This window comes from Podarcis melisellensis, assembly GCF_964234715.1.
Source record: "Podarcis melisellensis genome assembly, chromosome: 17".
Taxonomy (NCBI): domain Eukaryota; kingdom Metazoa; phylum Chordata; class Lepidosauria; order Squamata; family Lacertidae; genus Podarcis; species Podarcis melisellensis.
Genome location: NC_138534.1, coordinates 11,860,192 through 11,876,066, shown reverse-complemented (window position 1 = coordinate 11,876,066; position 15,875 = coordinate 11,860,192). Strand labels below are relative to the sequence as shown.

The 15,875-nt window shown below is 48.9% G+C and overlaps 1 protein-coding gene across 2 annotated transcripts; it reads right to left on the bottom strand.

Annotated features, from left to right (window-relative positions):
• Positions 1-1,386: 1,386 nt before the first annotated feature.
• TMEM52B (transmembrane protein 52B) lies at positions 1,387-15,570 on the bottom strand. Of its 2 annotated transcripts, none has more exons than XM_081894894.1 (6): positions 14,959-15,570; positions 14,496-14,627; positions 14,092-14,135; positions 12,363-12,412; positions 4,268-4,438; positions 1,387-1,957 (listed from the first exon to the last, which is right to left on the bottom strand). In XM_081894894.1, exons 2-6 carry the CDS (start codon positions 14,547-14,549, stop codon positions 1,707-1,709), a joined length of 570 nt encoding a protein of 189 aa, XP_081751020.1. In that variant the 5' UTR covers positions 14,550-14,627; positions 14,959-15,570; the 3' UTR covers positions 1,387-1,706. The 2 variants fall into 2 exon arrangements, with proteins under 2 accessions (XP_081751020.1, XP_081751021.1); XM_081894895.1 differs by having other exon boundaries at positions 14,971-15,570.
• Positions 15,571-15,875: the final 305 nt, after the last annotated feature.

Below are 15,875 nucleotides of genomic sequence, written 5' to 3'. Positions count from 1 at the left end.
AACTCCAGCAGAACCCATTTGGCATATAGATCATGCGGAACTCTAAATAGGAGTCCCAGGTCTCAGGATGTTTTATGTTCTTTGTGCTTCCAGCTAAAGGTGGCCTTTTCTTTTGCTGCAAAAGAAAAAGGTCTCCCAAACATAATGCAATCGGGGAGCTGTCCGATCCTTCCAGTATTTGATTGTAGCTGCTTAGCTAATAGGATTTGCAGGGACCAATCTCATTGCCCTCCATCAAGGCAGAGGACACCAGGAAGTAATGGTGTACAACATCAACATTTGAATTAATACAGGACAAGGCTAGATCATAAGTTTTGAGTGCTGTCCTGGCTTCACTACAATGCCAGTGCAAATCTGTAGATGAAACATGTTTGTGACAGAGGAAAGGGAGGGAGGTACATGGCAGGGGGGAAAAAAGCTGCAAGAACAAAGGTCCGTATAGTTAAAGCTATGGTTTTCCCAGTAGTGATGTATGGAAGTGAGAGCTGGACCACAAAGAAAGCTGATCACCGAAGAATTGATGCTTTTGAATTCCGGTGCTGGAGGAGACTCTTGAGAGTCCCGTGGACTGCAAGAAGATCAAACCTCTCCATTCTTAAGGAAATAAGCCCTGAGTGCTCACTGGAAGGACAGATCCTGAAGCTGAGGCTCCAATACTTTGGCCACCTCATGAGAAGACTCCCTGGAAAAGACCCTGATGTTGGGAAAGATGGAGGGCACAAGGAGAAGGGGACGACAGAGGACAAGATGGTTGGACAATGTTCTCGAAGCTACCAGCATGAGTTTGACCAAACTGCAGGAGGCAGTGGAAGACAGGAGTGCCTGGCGTGCTTTGGGCCATGGGGTCACGAAGAGTCTAAACGACTAAACGACTAAACAACAACAAGCTGCAAGAAAGGAAAGCTGCCAGTACCACAGGCTCAGATGTATGCGGCTATTCAGCTCCCTTTTCTAATCTGCCATCAGGCCACCTTGCACTGAATTTGATGGCTGAATCAAGGAATGGAAAGACCCCAGGTTTGTTTACTTCCTGCAGTGTTAATAGTTTGTAATTCAACCATCATGCTTCACCCAGGTCCTCAGGCATGGAAAAAGAGAACCAAAGAATTAATCGCACACCACATCTTTTTAAAAAAACCAAAACAAAACAGTATTTCCCCCACTCAAATACTTTAATGGCCTCCTTCAATTAATCACCATTCTCACTAATCATGTAATGATAACTAGTGATAGTTTAAGGATTAAGGACTCAAAGGCAGGCAACCTATTATGTACATCATTAAGAAGAAAACACCACACAAATATTCAAGGCAGGAATGGATGGTCAGTGAATAAAGATAGATCATGAATTGAAATTCACTGCAAACATTTGTGTTGTGCTTCCAGCACTAGTGATCGATTTAAGTGTCCAAGAGAAATGCAAACTTTGGAAACACGTGTAAAATCTCTGCTCTTGCATACAATGTATTTCCACATTGCTACAGGTTGTATGCAATTTATTTAATGCATCGTGCAAATAATAATAATAATAATAATAATAATAATAATAATAATAATAATAATAATAATATATTTACACCCTGCCCATCCAGCTGGGTTTCCCAAGCCTCTCTGGGGAACTTGAGAATTGTAGCATTAGAAAACACTACAGCTACCAAAGGAACATAATTTGAAGTGGTCTTGGCAGTACTTGATGATGATCTGGTTCAGGAGCCTTGGCTTGATGGTTGATCTGCTTGTTGGCCTTTTTCGGCATCCACCGACTGTTTCTCCTCCTGCTGTGACTCTGGGGCTGGTTCTCCACTTCTAGCCACTCTGAATCTACTCATGTGCACAGCCTCCTCGTAAATGGGGGGTGTCTCCACCCCAGCAGGGTAATGTATGGCTGGGAGAACGCTGTGGGAATGAGCTACTGCAAGCATTCTTCTAGCAGCTGGACCAAACACCGAATGGAAGGCTGAAAAGGAGAAGAACACACAACTCTCCAGGTTACTTCCAGGACCTTAAATATTAGGAATGAGCGAGGATAAGAATGACCCCAATGCTGTGACTGATCGATGGTCGAGGGGGCTTCCGCCAAAGGAATGCACACTGCAGAATGCACACAGAGTGCACACAGAATTTATTATCCATGATAACACAGAAGAGACACAGTAGTGGGAGGGGGCAGGGGAGCCATGGCCCTGGGCACTCATTTTTGAGGGGTTGCAATCAGGTGCCCCCGCAACGGGCACAGAGTCCTGGCAGCTGAGGTATTTTTTTTTAAAAAAAATATTGACAATTTCAACATAACAAATTATCAAAACACATCATCTTCATTATTCCCCCCCACCTCCCCAACAAACCCTCCCTACCTCCCCCCTACGACTTCCCTCAGCTCCTCTCTCTGATTTCTCAACCAATGTTAACTTCTGCATATTATAAAATGGTATACATCCTTATATTATCTGTCTACTATGTTAACCCTCAATAAATTTGTGTATGTTTATTCAAGATCTGCCAAGGAGCCCGATTCATTTTTCTGTCTTTTTAAATAACGTGTAAAAGGTTCCCATTCTTCTCTAAAGTCACAGTTGTCCTTGTCTCGTAATTTGCGTGTCAATTTTGCCAATTCTGCGTAGTTCATCAATTTTTCTTGCCACTGTTCTTTTGTCGGGGTTTCCTCATTCTTCCATCCTTGTGCAATCCAGACTCTTGCCGCTGTTGTTGCATACATCAATAAATTCTTTCTTTTCCTTGGCAGGTCTTGTCCTACAAGCCCTAACAAAAAGGCATTTTTGGCAGCTGAAGGTGGCGGCGGGCGGGTTGGTTTAGTGGGCAGGTGGGTGGAGTCAGTGGGGGAGGAGCCTGTTGGAGGCAGGCTCCGTTCACCCTCCACACATGCCCCCCTGGCGTTCTCCTCCCCATTGCAGCTGCCCAGTCCACCAGGAGGGCACAAAACCTGCCTTGCCCTGTGTGCCAGCAACCCACGCTATGCCACTGTAGCTGCTTCTACAGCTCTGGATATCGACACCTACCTAGGGGCAGAGACAGGCTGCAGCTAAAGTTTCCTTGTGCCCGGCAGTTCCGGCGGAAAGAGGAGGGTGGGCACCAATGCTGCAGCCCACTCTCCTGGACTGTGGCACCCAAGTGTACCCTCTGCGCCGCTTTGCAAGCTCCCTGCATTTTCCACCCCTCCTTGGGGGACCTCTCTGCACACCCGCCCCGGGCAGCGTTTCCATACGTTCCACCACTGAATACATTTTAAAACTGTAGCATCTCTCCAAGGGAAGGAAGCAAGACTGGGATAACAGAAATGCAAAACAATCTGCTTCTTCCTTGGATGAAATGTCCGAGACCGCTCTGCACCATTACTGGTTTTGCCTCAAAGGCAGATGGAGATTGGAGTAGGGTCCTTTCTATTGATTTAATTGATTTTTCAACTTAAAGCTTTACACATAAATCATTAAAACAAGATTCCAAGGTATATCCTGGATTCCATCCTCCCCTATGTGGGTCCTATTATTAATCATTTCCTCCCGCATCTTTTATAATACAGTGGTACCTTGGGTTGCATACGCTTCAGGTTACATATGCTTCAGGTTACAGACTCTGCTAACCCAGAAATAATACCTTGGGTTAAGAACTTTGCTTCAGGATGAGAACAGAAATCATGTGGTGGTAGCGGGAGGCCCCATTGGCTAAAGTGGTACCTCAGGTTGAGTACAGTTTCAGATTAAGAATGGACCTCCAGAACAAATTAAGGTACCACTGTATGCTGAAATGGCTAAAATGACCGGAAAAGTCAGAAATCAGGAAGACCAAAATTTTAATAAGGAATGGGGAAAATTTATAGCTTATGTTAAAGACAATTGTAAACAGTTAAAATCGTTAGTAGGATTGGAATATCACTTGTTTAAGGTTGATTCTGAACATAATGGAAGAGGTAAAAGGTAAAAGTACAGTGGTACCTCGGGTTAAGTACTTAATTCGTTCCAGAGGTCCGTTCTTAACCTGAAACTGTTCTTAACCTGAAGCACCACTTTAGCTAATGGGGCCTCCCGCTACCACCACATGATTTCTGTTCTCATCCTGAAGCAAAGTTCTTAATCCGAGGTACTATTTCTGGGTTAGCGGATTCTATAACCTGAAGCGTCTGTAACCTGAAGCATCTGTAACCTGACGTACCACTGTAGTCTGTTAACTCGATCTGCCATTCTTCTCTAGTAGGAACCTTTGTATAGATTTTAAGCAGCTAGCATGGGACTAGTATGGTTGCTCAACTCACAAGTGATGGTGCTTTGAAGAGTGCTGTCATGGTCAAATGCGATGACTGTGACTTCATAGGGCTGTGAGTTGTCGTCTTCCCCGGCTGGGTGGCAGTGAAGGCAGCAGTACCTCACACAGACAGAGACGAGGCCGCAGAGGAGGAGGAGCCCAACCATCACAACCACAAGCCCAGAAGTGGGGGGAAAGAAGGGGAGAGTCAGAACCACTGCCGTTTATTGTTCATACTAAGTAGGAACATGGGCATAGCCTATGGTTACCAGACATCCCCATTTCCCAGGGACAGTCCCCGGATTTACAAATCTGTCCCCGGACAAAATCTTTCCCAAGAATGTCCCCAGATTTCATTTAATGTCCACAGGTTTATATTTTAAGTGTTGTAGATTTATTTGTAGGGGATGAATGTTGTGTTATTGGTTCAACTGCACAAGGCACTTCATATGGGGACTTCCAGCGATGCAAAATGGCGGGCGCCATGGCAGCGAGCAGCTCCTGAAGCCAGCCAGAGTCAACTGCGCTACCAGGCTGGCTCCGGGCTGCTGAGACTGCCGCTGCCGCCATCACTGCCGAGGGGGAACCGGGGATGCCCGGCGCGTCAATTGGGGGAACCGCTGACACACACATGTGCGTGACCCAAATTGAGCCAGGCGCAAGAGCCAGGCCCAACTGCCCAGCAGCACTCCGGGGCCAGGAAAACCCCGGAGCCGACACAGGGAGAGGGAGGAGAGGAGAGGAGAAGGAAGAGAGAAAGAGGAAGGAGAAAAAAGAGGGGAGCCCCGACCTTGTCGCACCGCTGCCACCACTCAGGAGAAGAGGTAGGAGAGCAACGGGAGGGCAAGGACACGTGGCTGAACCCAGGACCGACCCGAGCCTACTCCATGGCGGCTAGCACTCCAAGACAGCAGGCCGGGGCCCAGTGGAAGGCCACGTGACAGAGGTGACCACAGAAGAGAAGATATTACTTCTTAATTTTTTTAAATAACTTTAAAAAAATATACCCCCTTTTTTTTAATAAAAAGTGTCCCTGAATTCCTTGAAAAAAATCTGGTAACCTTAGCATAGCCAGGCTTTATGTTAGGGGGGCAGGCTTCATGTTAGGGGGGGCAGAGCCTCAGTTAGTTAAGTATTTTCATTGATTTACTTGATTTAGGGGGGAAGCTGCCTCCTGTCTCCCCCGCCCCGGTTAAGCCCATGTATTGGAACCCAAACATCATGAATCAAGTGATGAGCAGATTTCCCAGCATGCCATTCGTTTGTACCAAAATAAGTCCGTTTGCCCCTTCTCAGGCTGGAAGATATGTCGGCGGCCCTCCGGGCCTCCTCTGTGAACTGGCTTATCGTCCTCCTGCCGCCAAATTGGCCAATGGCAGAAAGAATTAGAGGGTGTTCCCCTGGGCGCGGGAATAACAAGCCAATAGCGACGCTTTGCCCCATGCCCAGAGCAAGGATAAATTCCTGGCCTGCTGGGCATTTTGGCATCTCTCTCGCTGCGATGGTGCACACACACCTTTTGAATGGCAATGCCCATCAACTTTTGAGGGGCTTGGCCCCCTCAAATACTTTGGAGTACATAGGAGTTGGTTCCTATGTCTGCAGTTTGTTCCAGAAGCAGAGCAATTCAATTTGTTCCTTCAGTCTACAGCAGTGGCGTAGCGTGGGTTGTCAGCACCCGGGGCAAGGCAAGTAATTTGCACCCCTAACCCATGGATTTGCGCCCCCTAACCTGTGGATTTGTGCCCCCTAACCCTAACCCCCAGATGTTGCGCCCGGTGCGGCCGGGCACCCCCCACGCTACACCACTGGTCTACAGTCGTACCTTGGAAGTCAAACGGAATCTGTTCCGGAAGTCCGCTCAACTTCCAAAACATTTGGAAACCAAAGCACAACTTCTGATTGGCTGCAGGAAGCCCCTACAGGCAACAGAAGCTACAGAAGCCCCATCAAACGTTCGGCTTTCTAAAGAATGTTTGAGAACGTGAACACTCACTTCTGGGTTTTGATCATTTGGGAGCCGATTTGTTTGGGAGCCAGGGCGTTTGAGATGCCAGGTACGACTGTATTTGCCTTCCCTGCCCCACTCCCCCTGCCCCACATCTAGAATGACAAAACACTACCCAAAGGCACTCTTGAACTTTGTTTCTGTGTGGTGTTTTATCAATGCACACGTGCAGATCTGGTAACTGAGAAGAAAAAATATATGAACTACTGTTGGAACCTACTGTAAACCACATGTGCATGTTGGTGTTGCAAAATTTAGAAGCAGGACATCAAACAATGAAGAATTTCTAATTTACCAGTACAGTGGTATTTTGGTAGTTAAATGCCTTAGTTGTCGAACAACTCAACTTCCGAATGTCACAAACCCAGAAGTGAGTGTTCCAGTTTGTAAACGTTTTTTGGAAGCCGAACATCTGATGATGCTTCTGCAGCTTCCGATTGGCTGCAGGAAGCTCCTGCAGCCAATCAGAATCTGCACCTTGGTTTTTGAACCATTTTGGGGGTCAAACGGACTCCCGGGACAGAATAAATTCAAGAACCAAAGTACGACTGTATCATTTTGGAAGGACACTGGATGCAAGGGGACACTTCCTTCTCATCTAGTCCCTGAATCCAGGGGGATATAATATTAGGGCTGCTGGCTGAGGTAGTAGACCTGAATGTGCACCATAGCATTTTAATCTGCAGGCTTAACAGGAATCACACGTCCTCTGCATTAACAATCCATCTATGTAGAAAACTAGTACAACAATAATATTATGGCCAGTCATCTCTCTGTAATGGTAGTTTTCTATGCTGGGGTATGTTAATATTTTAAACAGAGGTGTTCTAGCCCTATTCAAAGTGGATCTTTTTGAAATTAATGGTCATTGAGGCCCATTAATTTCAATGGCTCTACTCTGAGCAGAAATCAGTTGGATACAAGCTCCAACCTGCAGATTGATGTGGCACAGCCCTAGCACAGGTTTGGGTCTTGTTATGTAGTGTAGTTTCACCCTGGGCCAACAGGGGGATACTGTATATAGTTTTCACTCAGGTCTGTAGATAGTTTTCACTCAGGTCCGCAGCAGTTATTTTAGGCGGGAACTCTGGGCTGTGGTTGTTACAATGTTGACAGCCGGCTGCCTATAAAAGCAGGCCGGCTGAGCTGTTTGCAGTCAGTTCTATTCCAGCTTACAAAATAAAGAGCTACTTGAAGAAATCGCTGTGCCGGCTGCTATGTCAACCCCCAACTTAATACTGGCGACGAAGGTGGGATGGATGGACATCAGAGCACAGCCAGATGCGGCCAGCCTCTGAACTGAGTTGAATCACTGAGCTGAATCACAGAGCGAAATCACTGAGCGAAATCACTGGGCAGAACCAATTCAGAGCTGACTGTTCTGGCTAGAGCACTGTGTTCCATCCATCGCCCTTCACGCCGGCATCGGAATCATGGCTTCACTTGTGCCTCTACCGCCGTTTGTGTCAGCCTCTGAATCATGGGACTCCTACCTCGCTCGGTTCGACTGCTACCTCCAAGCCAACGAGCTGACAGCAGTATCAAAGGATCGGAAGCGGGGCCTATTCCTCAGCCTCTGTGGGCCTGAGGTGTTTGAGACGGCCCGAGCATTGGTTGCGCCTGAAGCAGTCCAGGCAACACCATGGGACACGATCCAAGAGAAGCTCCGCAACCACTATGCACCAAAGCCGTCCAAGATTGCTGCCCGCCATGCGTTCTACCACCGGAACCAGGCAGAGGGGGAGTCAATCAACAGCTACACCACCGCCCTGCGCCAGGCTGCAATGCACTGTGAGTTCCGAGACTTAGACGATGCCCTGATGGATCGAATCGTCTGCGGGGTCCGGGACATCCATCTGCAACGGCGTCTCCTAGCCAAGCCAGACCTCACGCTACAGAAAGCCATTGAGGAGGCTGTGGCCTCAGAAGCTGCTGAACGCTCCGCCCAGGAGATCCGCAAGTCCAGCAGCCCGCGTCTTGCTAGGGAGCCAGTTCCGGTGCATCATGAAGAGGCCAGCAGTGATGAGGCATCCTCCAGTGAAGACGATGACGTGCACCAGACAAAGCGGGAGCGCAGGAAGTTCCAACAGAAGTCCAAGGGCCAACCGGAATGTGCCGGCTGCGGAGGCAACCATTCCCGTGCCAAGTGTCGATTCAGAGACGCCATCTGTAGGAAGTGTTCCAGAAGGGGCCACATCGCTAAGGTCTGCCGATCGGCTCCGTCTGACACCCCCCCTTCATCGACTCGCAAGTCCAAGTCTTCACTCCAGTCTGCCAAGGAAAGTTGTTTCGCTCTCACCAACTGCCGCTGCCCGTCTGGAACCACGATTGGCCAAACCGACTCGCCTACGCGACGCAAGCTGAACGTCACGGTGCTCATTGAAGGAGCTCCATGTGACATGGAGATCGACACCGGGTCTGCCCTGTCCATCGTGTCATGGAGCACCATCAAAAGACTGGTACCCAGAGTGTCCAAGAGGCAACTCAACTCTCACCGCGTACACCTGAGAGACTACCAGGGAAACGACATTCCCGTGGTAGGCGTTGGCCGGTTCCGGATCGCCTTCAAGGATTTTTCGGGCCTGCTCCGATTGGTGGTGGTCGAAGGTCAGCGGCCAAGCCTCCTAGGGCTAGACTGGTTTGATGCCCTCGGCCTGGAAGTCACCGGCATCAACTGCATCTCTAACGCAGAGACTGAGGGTCTGGTCAAAGACTTTGCCGAGGTTTTTGACGGCACCTTGGGGCAATATACAGGTACGCCCATCTCCTTTAGCCTTGATCCACAAGTCGCCCCCATCAAGCTAAAGCCACGCCGGGTTCCCTTTGCTCTCAAGGCTAAGGTGGACGAACAACTGGACAAACTGATTGCCCAAGGAGTTTTGGAGCCGGTTGACCACGCCAAGTGGGAAACCCCCATCGTCACGCCTGTCAAGCCAGATGGGTCGGTGAGAATCTGCGCCGACTACAAGTGCACGATCAACAAGGCACTTCAGCAGCACGCTTATCCGGTTCCTGTTGTCCAACACCTGCTGCATTCCCTGGGTGAGGGTAAGGTCTTCGCTAAGCTGGACCTTGCCCAAGCATATCAACAACTGCCAGTTGATGATGCCACTGCTGAAGCCCAGACGATCGTCACCCACCGGGGGGCATTCCGTTGCCGCCGGTTGCAGTTTGGGGTGAGTGTGGCTCCTGGAATCTTCCAAAGCCTTATGGAGCGTCTCCTGCAAGGGCTTCCGGGCGTGGTACCATATTTTGATGACGTCTTGGTGTCTGCAGACTCACACCAGCAGCTGTTCGAGCGCCTCCGTGCCGTGCTGACTAGGTTCCAAGAGGCCGGGCTCAAGGTAAAGAGGGAGAAGTGCCAGATCGCCGTTCCACAGGTAGAGTTCCTGGGCTATCTTATCGATGCCTCCGGCCTTCACCCAACCACATCCAAGATCCGCGCTATCCAGCAGGCCCCCACCCCAAAGAACAAAACGGAGTTGCAGGCATTCCTGGGGCTGCTGAACTTTTATAACATGTTCCTGCCCCACAAAGCCACAGTGGCTGAGCCTCTTCACCGACTCCTTAGCACTAAGACGCCTTGGGCCTGGGGTCATCGGGAGACGGCGGCCTTCAACGCGGTCAAGGCTCTCCTTTCTTCAGACAGTGTGCTGGTACAGTACAGTGAATCCAGGCCGCTGGTCCTTGCCTGCGACGCCTCACCTTTTGGCATCGGTGCTGTCCTTAGTCACCGTTTTCCAGATGGAAGAGAAGCACCGCTCGCCTACTTTTCCAGGACACTATCTCCAACGGAACGGAATTACAGCCAGCTCGACAAGGAGGCATTGGCACTTGTGGCTGGAGTGAAGAGGTTCCATGAATACCTCTATGGCAGGACTTTTGACCTCATCACTGACCACAAGCCACTCCTGGGCCTCCTCGCCGGTGATCGTCCAACTCCACCGGTCCTCTCGCCACGCATGCTGCGATGGACTGTTTTCCTGGCTGCCTACCACTACCGGCTCATCCATCGCCCGGGGAAATCGATGGGCCATGCCGACGCCCTCAGCCGTTGCCCTCTTCCAGCATTTGTGGAAGACCCGGCTCCAGCTTCATCGCTCCTTCTGATTGAGGATCTTCCGGCAGCGCCTGTATCAGCTACCACTGTGGCCTCCGCGTCTGCCCAGGATCACACCATCAGCCGGGTGCTCAACTGGGTGTGGAGGGGGTGGCCACAAGGGCCTTTTGCATCGGAGTTCCAGCCCTTCGCAACCAGACAACATGAACTCTCAGCTCATCGCGGCTGTCTGCTGTGGGGAGACCGCGTCGTGATTCCCCAGGGACTCCGTCAGCGCGTCCTGGAGGCTCTGCACGTTGGCCACCCGGGAATTGTCAAAATGAAGGCATTGGCTCGGTGTTACGTCTGGTGGCCTAATATGGACGATGCCATCACTGCCTGGGTGTCCGCCTGTCAAGCGTGCCAAGAGTCGAGGCCTGCACCACCGGCAGCTAAGGGACACACCTGGGAGATGCCAAAGACACCCTGGTCGAGGGTGCACATCGATCTGGCTGGCCCCTTTCACGGCCGGACCTTTATGGTAGTGGTGGACGCCTATTCCAAATGGCTGGAGGTCGCCCTGATGCCCTCCACCACTACCGAAGCTGTCATCCGGGTGCTGCGAGGCCTGTTTGCAACGCATGGGTGTCCTGATGTCCTTGTCTCTGACAACGGACCGCAGTTCACGTCAGGCACCTTTGAGCGGTATCTTTTGGGACTGGGCATCCGCCATGCCCTAACGGCACCCTTTCATCCATCCAGCAACGGGCAAGCGGAAAGAATGGTGCGCTCGGCAAAAGAGGCACTGGCGCGCCTGGACCGGGGAGACTGGCATGAGCGGGTCGCCGAATACTTGTTCGTGCAACACATCACCCCTCATGCGGCCACAGGGAGGAGTCCTGCTGAACTGCTTATGGGCCGCCGCCTCAGGTCACCGCTCGACCGGCTACACCCGGACTTTGCCGTGGCTGAACCCCCAGGCTGTGCCAACGCGCCACGGTCATTTGTCCCAGGAAACCAGGTCTTTGCCCGGAACTATGTGGGGGACATTCCTTGGGTGCCAGCCACAGTAGTGGGAGTCACTGGACCTCGCTCGTACCAGGTGGCACTCGAAGATGGACGCTTGTGGCGACGGCACATAGACCAGCTTAGGCGCAGGGTTGGGAACTTGGACACTACCGAGGTGCCCCCAACTGCGCTTGCAGCTCCAGAAGAGACACGTACAGATGGCGAGGCCCCACCTACACCTCCCTCGCAAACTACCAGCGTGGAGCCGAACCAAGCCGCTTCAGAACAGACTCAGACCACTCCACTTGCGGAGGCTCCACCCACAGCAGCGGATCCAGGGGAGTTGGTCCCAACGCCACCTAGGGTCGCACCACAGCCTCAGCGAGAACTGTGTGGCCCTCCGGACTTGGCTACCAGTCCCCGGCGGTCTGGCAGAGTTTCCAAGCGCCCAACTTATTTAAAGGACTATGTTGTTGGACATGTATCACTGTTGGTCTAAGTATGGTAAATGTAACCGATATGCTTTTGTGCCTAATTGAACCATTACGCGTAGTGCTGTATATAAGGAAACCATTACGATTGTAACTAACGCCTTATCTCGGTGGGGAGGGGTGTTATGTAGTGTAGTTTCACCCTGGGCCAACAGGGGGATACTGTATATAGTTTTCACTCAGGTCTGTAGATAGTTTTCACTCAGGTCCGCAGCAGTTATTTTAGGCGGGAACTCTGGGCTGTGGTTGTTACAATGTTGACAGCCGGCTGCCTATAAAAGCAGGCCGGCTGAGCTGTTTGCAGTCAGTTCTATTCCAGCTTACAAAATAAAGAGCTACTTGAAGAAATCGCTGTGCCGGCTGCTATGTCAACCCCCAACTTAATAGGTCTTCAGTGAAAATTAGGCTTCAATGGAAACAGAACTCAGCACTGCACAGAAACCCCAGGCTGTCACAATGCACATTCCAGGACAGCTTGCAGCTGGTGGCATCATTCATCAACGCAAACATCACACAACTGACACAGTTACAACATCTTTTTTCCAAAAAGAAACTTACCAGATGTACCAGAGATGGACCCAGTTTTGGCTTGAGCAGCTTTGGGGAGAACTGGTGATTCAAGAAAATGTTAATATCATAGAAATAAAAGCCAGGTTTGCACATCCATGAATGCCCCTATTTCCCTTTGCTTGGTTACTCAAGATTTGTTAAGTAGCATCTGTGCATTTAAAGTGATCAGAGGAGACAGGACTGTTTAATCAATGCTTAACATTCATCTCTTTCATGGTATTTAGCTGAAGACCACCTTGGGAGAAAGGCAGATATGAATATATTAGATTAAATCAATAAATGATTTGGTTTTGTAATCTGCACAGTTACTTCAAACATCTTAAGCCTCAGCCATCTCTAATACTTCTTTTCTTTGAACATCCCAAGTGCAGATAAACACAGGAAATTTACTGGGTGATAACAGAGGGCTGACAATGAGATACTTGTTTGAAAGAAGGCGGGCAATATTAGCTTTTAAAGTGAGACTGTTCCTTTCAAGACTTCGTTCAGCTGGTTCCAAGAAGCTCAGATCTCCTCTTCTGCACACACAATTTCCACAGCGCTCACTGACATTATTTAAGGATCTCTCTAAACCTGGCCCCAAGAGGCAAAGAAGTCTAGTGGCCTTCAAAAGTTGTGACTCTGTGCATCAAACATGGATTCACATTTGAAGCATGTGGTCTAGAGCTCACCCGCCGATAATCCCAGACCTATGGTGAGATTGTGAGACAGTGCAGGGGTTCTGGCTTAAAATATTTGCAAACTGGGCAAGTAAACAAGCCCAAGATCATCCCAGAGCCAGCATTGGCCTACAGCTCCATTTTCTGGGGGAAGAATGACAATTCCCATACATTACAAATCCACAATGACAAAACTCTTAGTGGCAGAGTGACTCAAACTTTCCAAAAATTGGGGAACATCTGTACACATTTCCATGAAAAATTGTTAAACTAAGCTATGGCAACTGGGCCTTTAGGAGAAATTGACACAACAACATAGGGAAACCCACAACAACAAGTTCAAAGTGACCCAATACAATATCCCTTTCCTTGCCTTGTTCATAGCTGTCAACGTTTCCCTTTTTTAAAAGGGAAATTCCTTTATTCCGAATAGGATTCCTCGCAAGAAAAGGGAAATGTTGACAGCTATGGCCTTGTTACTGAAGGGGATCAGATAGGTGGCCCCCAAGTCCCCCTCTTATTTTGGATGTTGGAAGTTGGATGTCAAGTTCCCCGAAATTTCTTGGGAGTCTGTAACTTCTGGTCAGACTCTTTAAAATGGCTGTTGCAGCCCCCTGCACAACGAAACCAGTTCGGAAATGATGGTGTTTGTATCACCACTAAATACACTTTCTGGAGGACCCAAGCTTTCCTTACAGGGGTCAGCAAACATTTCCAGCAGGGGGCCAGTCCACTGTCCCTCAGACCTTGTGGGGGGCCTGACTATATGGAGGGGGTAATAAACAAATTCCTATGCCCCACAAATAACTCAGAGCTGCATTTTAAATAAAAGGAAACATTCTACTCATGTAAAAACACTCTGATTCCCGGACCGTCCGCGGATTGGATTTAGAAGGTGATTGGGCCGGATCCGGCCCCCGGACCTTAGTTTGCCTACCCATGATTGAGACCATTGCCAAAGAGTGTGTGTCTCCCATCTGAAAACTGAAAACTGAGGCAAATTTTCACTCAAAATTTCAGTCAACTGCAGGAAGCAGTTAATTCCATGAGCATACTCACTGGTCAGTGCCTGAACAGCTCTCCTGCAGTGTCACCTGAGGAACCTTTAAGAGATGAAAAGTCAAAGTGGCTTTTATTCTTTCCTCTTCATCCATTTCATTTTTAAATCATAGAATCGAAAGGGTCATCTAATCCAACCTGAATATGCAGCCGGGCCATACAGGGATCAAACCTGCAACCCTGGTGTTATCAGCACCACATTCTAACCAGCTGAGCTATCTTTGCCGTCTTCCTCAAGGATATAATTTTTTGTTCTACACCCCAGCCAGATATTTCATTCTTCTCTCTCTCTCTACTGCATGACTTAGAGATGCTTTCTACATTTTACAATACAGAACCCTATTTGAATTCTAATTCCCTGCTGGCTTTCCTTTCTGGCCAAACCGAAATCCAAGGTGCCTTACCTGAGACAGACATGTCAGAGCAGAGATGGCCACAACTCGGCTCGTCTTCCCCATCAGTGAATCTTCTGTTGCTCAGTCTTCTGTCGTCCAAAGCAGGGACCTCCTTGCAACCTCACGTTCATCATGCGCCATCTTCAAGCCGGCATAAGAGACATTGATATTGCCTGGGGGCACCACATCTCACAGCTTTTATTCTTTATACTTTTGCCCCCATCACGTAGCCTTTCTTAGAAATTCACACTTCCTATCTTTTAGCTCTGATCGATCTTCTATAAGGACACACACAGAAATATAGGCAAATTGTACATGCGTAATCTCAGTAGCTTATACCTCAGAAAGTCAAAGAAAGCTGAGGAGTGTCTTGTCCTGGTGCCCTGTGAAAAGTGCTCCTGTATCACTCTACCTGTCCCCTTGCCTTCACCACCCCAACTCCCAGAACCTAGTTCAGGATAAAGCAACTGACCTTCTGCTTTACCTAGGTTGAGAGGTCTGTTCCTCTGCCTTCTGCATCTATGTCCTTATCGCTTTTCAATGAACAAGAGGGGATACTTGAAAAACGACGGAAAAAGCATTTCCCAGTATTCCACCCATGCGTTCCACTAATCCCCCATGGCCTCCCTTGCTCCAAAGTTTCAATAAAGCACCAGAGGTATAAACATTAATCTGTAGCAAATGATTGCTACTTCCCTGTTTAGACCCACGTGCTTTCCACGCTTTTTACTTTAGTGCCGTTTGGCTTTCTTCTCTCAGTTCTCCCTCAAGCGGTTACATTAAACAGTCTCTTAACGGCCTGTTTCCCCCTTGTATAATAACCACAATTACATTCCTGCATGTTCAGCATATAAATACATGAGCTGAGCATGCAGATTTGTATATAGCAGTAGGGGAGAAAGGGTAAACATTTCCGAATAATCCATAATTCAAATTTCAGTCGGTCATAACACAATCGGTTTTTGCGCTTAATAATCCTTCTGCTCTGGGGCTGTATTGCATCTGAAAAAGTCTGGCAGGTGTTTTACCCTCTGCTACAACCGTGACAACAATTAAGCTGGTGAATCATTACTCTGGCATAATTTTCCGAGGCAGTGAGCAGAACCGATGGATTTTTTTTAAAAAAAAGGAATAGAAGTCACACAACTAGAATTTAAACAGGCATGTCAGGTGTATATGCTCCAAGGAGAACAGCATGCATATAAAAGTGCAGAAATACAGACAGCAGCATGTTGACACGGATGCTGGATCCAGAAACTGACTCTCTTTGGTGCTGGTTCAGGAGCACCTGACCCCCAAACAGAACTGAATATTTTCCCTTAAATATTTTGCCCTTCAAGGTCAAGGTCCTGAGTGGAATACTGAGAAATACTTTTCCATTCATTTTTC

Coding starts and splice junctions, on each gene's coding strand:
- TMEM52B (XM_081894894.1), bottom strand. CDS start 14,549: ATGGGGAAGACGAGCCGAGTTGTGGCCATCTCTGCTCTGACATGTCTG. Junction 12,413..14,091: donor AGCTGTTCAGGCACTGACCA/GTGAGTATGCTC, acceptor TTGAATCACCAG/TTCTCCCCAAAGCTGCTCAA. Junction 4,439..12,362: donor GGTCCATCTCTGGTACATCT/GGTAAGTTTCTT, acceptor CCCCCACTTCTG/GGCTTGTGGTTGTGATGGTT.